The sequence below is a fragment of the Pyrus communis genome, chromosome 4 (assembly GCF_963583255.1).
Source record: "Pyrus communis chromosome 4, drPyrComm1.1, whole genome shotgun sequence".
In the NCBI taxonomy this organism is placed as follows: domain Eukaryota; kingdom Viridiplantae; phylum Streptophyta; class Magnoliopsida; order Rosales; family Rosaceae; genus Pyrus; species Pyrus communis.
Window position 1 is genome coordinate 5,902,122 of NC_084806.1, and position 5,798 is coordinate 5,907,919.

Consider the following 5,798-nt stretch of genomic DNA (forward strand, 5'->3'; position numbering starts at 1 on the left):
GTGGTAGGTTTAAAATACCGTCATTTTAATTAGTACATTTCATGCAAGTCTTAGTAAAAACAGTCCCACTTCGTGTAATCCATTGAAAGGGATTTCTTGCCCAGTAGATTCGGCGTTTGGCGACTTTTTTGGATGCTTACCAAGATTCGACTTGGAATTTGTCACTCTCCAGTCCCACGCATGATCATGAATACAGAATTATTAAAGAAAAAGAGATCACAATAGGACAAGGACTAGGAAAAACGTAATCGTGATATGAGATAGGTCAGCTAATCAATCATTGCGTCTTTCTTTTTGCACCAAAGTTTGATCCGAGTAAAAAGCCCAAAAATAGAAGAGGAGCAAAAGCAAGAAATTTCAGCAATCTCACAGGGCAGAAACAGAGCAAAAATTCATGAAGCAATTAAGCTAAGATCTGAAGTTTTATTTATTTATAATAATCACCCTATACATAATGATCTCCTAGCTACCTTCCGAATACAAAGATCCTAAAGACCATCACTTCAGACTAAAAAAAAAGCAACAAAAACTTAAAAGAGGCAAAGAAATTGGAGCCAAAAGTGCATCTTAAATTCGAAACTTTCAAAAGTTAGTTCGCCCTTTCAACATGGCGTCGTATAAACACGGTTTCTAAATCTGGAGGAGTGAAGAACTCCCGAGCACCATTAAATTTGCATTTCGAAGCAGCAGCAGCTTTACGTTTTCTGGGTGGAGGCGGACACGTCAGCATCGCCGGAATCCTGGCTTCTTCCGCCGTGGGAGTCGTCGAGCACTCTTCCCCGTCAACTTGCTCTACCGGGTTTGTATACAACGGCCTTAACGGCGCACGTAGTGAGATTCCGGCGACGACCCATGATTTTTTAGGGTCGGAATCGAAACCCATGTGATCCACCGGCTGAGATTTCCCGGAAAATCCCATTTCTCTCTGGGAAAATTGCAGCGGAATCGGTGAGATAAATATAGCGGGGAATAAAGGGTGGAATAAAAAAAAGATGGGTTCTTTTTTCTTCCCTTTTGAGTGATGAAAACGGAGGAGGAGGAGGAGACAGGGAATAAAATGGAAACCAGCGGGAAAGTGAGAGGGGAAAGATGAAAGGAGAGAGAGAGAGAGAGAGAGAGAGAGAGAGAGAGAGATGGAAAAGAGGTTTGGATTTGGGTTTTCTTTCTGGATTCTCAATGAAAGGGAAAGGGGAAGAGGAAAGATTGCGCTTTAAATGTGGGAAGAGTTAATGTCCTGTTTACACCGATCAGTCAGAGACTTCAGAGACGGGAGTCACAGATATAGTGAGAGTGAAAGAGAGAGAGAGAGAGGAGAGGGAGAGATAAAGAACCCGAGGAAACCCTTGTGACGTTAGCAAAGAGGGAGATAATTAAAGAAATACACAAATAGCAGAGAGGGGAGGTGATGCCCGGGGAAGTAGCTGACCGCTTTCGTAGACGGACAAATGTTTAGTGCTCGTTTGTTACATCATCGTGTTACTTCAAAAATTTAATGTGCATTCAAAACTAGATGGTAATAGGAAAACTAACTGAATTATTATTTTTTAAATCTTACAAATTAGATGGTAGGGTCAAAGCTGTTTTTCAACATAGACTCTCTATTATCTCATGTTTTTCACACAATATTTCATAATTTTGCAACGAAATTTAACATTAAATTGTAAGGTGACAAAAAATTAATGGAAAGTTCCACTTTGAGATAGCCTTCTTAGCATTTCTCTTTTCCATATCTTAAAGTTTTTCCTGCGGTTGGCTGAAAATTTAGAAGTGTTTATTGACCCTAAAAACAATAGAATAAAAAATAGAAAAACTTTAAACGAAACTATAAAAAAGAGGTATAAATACTTAGAATTAACGAAAAATTTAACATAAGCACAATTCATGTCAATTTCTGTATTATGGTAGGTGTGTGGATGTGAGGGGTGGTCGTTGCATTGAGAAATTGTTTCCGAAGGTGATGAACCGCTACTAACATGGGTGGGGTCCACGGTGGGATTGCAGCCGAGAGCAGGGGATAACGACAACGTGCTCCAGAAGGGAGGGAGGGAAGAGGGAGAATGACTTGGATTTTGGCGCCAAGATTTGGGGCCTTGGATCGGCAACAGTACTCAAATATTCCCTTCTTTTTATAGATGCTCGCCCCTTTCCCCCATTTCTATTTTTATCTCTGGTTGCGTGGGTGAACCCTTTGCTTCTCTTTTTCTTTTTTAATTCTTGAGAATCGCTAATGCGAGATTTTTGAAGGAAACTCTTTATAGATTTTTTGTCACTTTAAATTTAATGATAATTTTTATATCAAAACATAAACCGTACTTATTTCTATGCAATGATAAGTGCAAGAATGAAGAATAATATGAAATTAAACGCAACATTGATGCCCTATATAAAGGGAAATAAATCATATTAATTTTTATATCAAAACATAAACCGTATTTGTTTCTATGCATGATAAGTGCAAGAATGAAGAATAATATGAAATTAGACGCAACATTGATGCCCTATATAAAGGGAAATAAATCATACTTTTGATCCATGATTTGATTCGAATTCCTTCCATTCCACTTACACATGCAGAGCATGTTTGTGATAATCAAAAGAAGTTTGAGCATCTAAGTGATTGTTAATGGCAAAAAGAAGAAAAGCAAAAAGAGGAGAAGAAACAAGTGCTTTGACATCCAAAATCAACCTTTTCCATGTTCCGAATTCGATGCTCTTCAGACTTGTCCATTAGGGTCGTAGGGACAGATCAAGTTCTACGTAACCAGATCATGCAAATGTCAGAGCCCCCTATTCCTCCATGCCTTTAACAGTCTGGATACCTTCCCGATTTCTTTCACACAAATACAAAACACCAGTGCTCCTCCCGCACAAGAAAAGTGACAAGTCATATTTCTCAAAGTAATGCAACTTGGCAAGTAAATCTAGCCACTTTGCTTTACCTCAAAATAGGGCGAGCCTTACATGTGATCCGACGTATATCTCATCACTTGACAATATGATGTTTACATGATGAGTGAGATAGATTTGTGCTCAATGTATTGAGTGAGATAAAGTAATACGCTAATTAAACTCAACTTTCACAAAAAATTCAATAAAAAACAACGTGCATTGTGTCAAAGTCCTATTAAGTAAGGAGAGAAACCATACGAAGGGTCATTTGAATTACTTGTGAAGAGAATTTATCTATCTCAATGCCCAGAAATACTACCCCAAACTGGAAAAATACTTCACCTTCACTTTCAATTCTGACTTCAGTATTCCTGGATTCTTATAATTCAATCCAATCTAATCCAATCTTAGGCAAACAAGCCATTTTTAGAAGAGCAACTTGCATGAAACTATTTCACCCAATACGACATTACATTGCATGCAATAATAAAATGTCATGTGAAAATATACACATAATATTTTGTTATTGAATTGATATGTCACGCAGTAAAGCAAGGCTTTAATGAAGTCTCCCATCACTGTTGGTCCCCATCTAACTTAAAGTTGGAATTTATTTCTGCAATTTAAAGTTGAGGTTGGAAAGCAGAATTATAAATATATGCAATATTTATATGTAAGAGGTGAAAGTAATTTGACAGAAGAAGGAAGTTTATCGATTATACAGCCCAATGTGAAAAGTAGACACTTTACAGTGGACAGGTTTGCATAAGTGGAGATTATAAGACACCTTTTGATTTGCTGGATCTTTACATCCTCGAATAACCTCTCTGATCTTAGTATTGATCCGTGAACTGGTCATTCAACTTTTTGAAGTTATTCATGATCAGGGTCGGCCTTGAAATTTTAGAAATTTTGTGCAAAACTCAGACAGAGATCTTTAGAAAATCTAAAATTTTAATTGCTACATTTTCTTTTATATTTTATATTTTTATTATTGTGTATAAATTGATATAATGTAAAAAAGTAAAAAAAAAAAAAAAAAAAACGATGCATGATGTGGTGACTATCTATCCGCGTTAAGATAAACAACCACTTAACTCATAGTAAATTTGCAATTAACTAAGATCCAAGGAACACTTTTATTCATTAAAATTTCACATTTGTTAAGAAGCAACAATATTATTGAAATTGAAAATTGAAAGGGTAGCTAGGAATATATTGGATCAGAATCCAATATGTTTTTCTTGTGTTTAATCAGTGCCCCCGATGCAGCACTGTAGACAGAAGGGTGGAACTTTGCTACCGTCGCAATCGCAGCAAACCTCGTTTTGGTTACACTGCCCGTGGCAAACTGCAGATTCACGTACAATCGCAACCAATGTCAGTCCATGCATCCAATCAAAATAAAGAAAGTAAAATGTAATTACCAACAGTTGAAAAAAAAAAGTTATTCGAAACCCTAAACCCTAAAGTGTGAGTAAATTATAAGAAACACGTACGATCGATATGAATATCAGAAGTAGGAGCTACAGAAGCATGTTTGGTGCTGACCATTAATGGCATCCGACTGCTGTTGGCTTCTGCTAATTTGATTCCGCCCATTTGATGGTCGACAATGCAGAGGAAACAAAACAACAAAAAGGTGATTGCTGCCACTGCCTTCATTTTTCTTGATGATTATGCTAATTTTTGGTTGAGTCCCTTTTGGTTTCATTCATCCTCAAATGAACAAATATATAGAAAATGCAAATGAATGGATTAAATACAAATACACACCATTTACTCTTCATACAATGAATATAATGTAGAAGGGCCAATGAACCTTTGTATAAGATTTAATGAGCCAAATTGTTCAATAAACCTAATTAACACTCCCCATCCAGTTACTTTAACAATTTTTTGTGAAACATGGCTCAAGCCATATTTATAGGAAAATCTTCAACCCACACCAACAGATTATTCCCTTAGTCTTATTATATGTTAGTTTAAGAGAATATTAATTACCACACGCTTAACAATAATTTGGTTTGCATTTGTTTCTCTATTTATAGCCTCAATTCTTTTGCGTGCTACCATACTGCATTGAGTAAGTTGATATAAGTTCAATTTTGTGAGTGATTATCGGGTTTAGTCCACTTTTTGGGTTGAATATCCATATCAGTTTTTTTATTATCTTTTCATTATAAATGTCATTCCTTATATATAGGTTTATCTTTTACTTAAATTTAGGCTTAAATATAAGAATTAAATGTTGTTTCTAATAACTGATATAACAGAAATGCCACATGGCATTATTCTAGTGGTTAAGTTTGTTAATATAGTTAAAATAGTATTATTGTAATTGAGATATATGGCTATATAAGGGATTGTATAGCTACCATTTCCTAAAATTCAGATATATACATTTTCTCCAATCAATCAATACAATCTCTCTTGTTTCTCTCTATCATCTTCCTCTTCCTCTTCCTCTGTACCAATTCTTCATCTTTTGCAATGTAGTTAACATGGTATCAGAGCCACCAGGCTCACACCATGGATTCTGGTGGTTTCTCTTCGTAGTAGTTTACATTTTTTTTCCTAGTTTAGTTTCTCTTCAAATTTCCATTAGATTTTTGGCGCTTCCGCGATTGTTCTTGGGTTGATTTTTTCTGCGATTGTTGGGATCGCGATTGTTCTTGTTAGGTTGATCGTTCTTGGGGCAGTCGTGTTGCAGCCTTGTTGACGACAACCTTGGCGTCAAGTCACTACTACAATATATGCTATCACCGGCGGAGCAAAAACCAATGAGAAATCAAATTTCTGTCAGAAATTTGGCACAAATCCGACATAAAACAATGTAATGTCGCATTGGAATATCGACACTATTGCTAGCATCACGAAAGGGCTTCAGTGTCGGTTTATGGGCTTAA

At 36.3% G+C, this 5,798-nt stretch overlaps 1 protein-coding gene across 1 annotated transcript; it reads right to left on the reverse strand.

The window, feature by feature from the left end:
- Positions 1–405: 405 nt before the first annotated feature.
- On the reverse strand, positions 406–1,403 carry LOC137732366 (cyclin-dependent protein kinase inhibitor SMR6-like). The gene has a single exon (XM_068471677.1). It carries the CDS (start codon positions 917–919, stop codon positions 590–592), a length of 330 nt encoding a protein of 109 aa, XP_068327778.1. The 5' UTR covers positions 920–1,403; the 3' UTR covers positions 406–589.
- Between the last annotated feature and the right edge of the window lie 4,395 nt (positions 1,404–5,798).

Coding starts and splice junctions, on each gene's coding strand:
- LOC137732366 (XM_068471677.1), bottom strand. CDS start 919: ATGGGATTTTCCGGGAAATCTCAGCCGGTGGATCACATGGGTTTCGAT.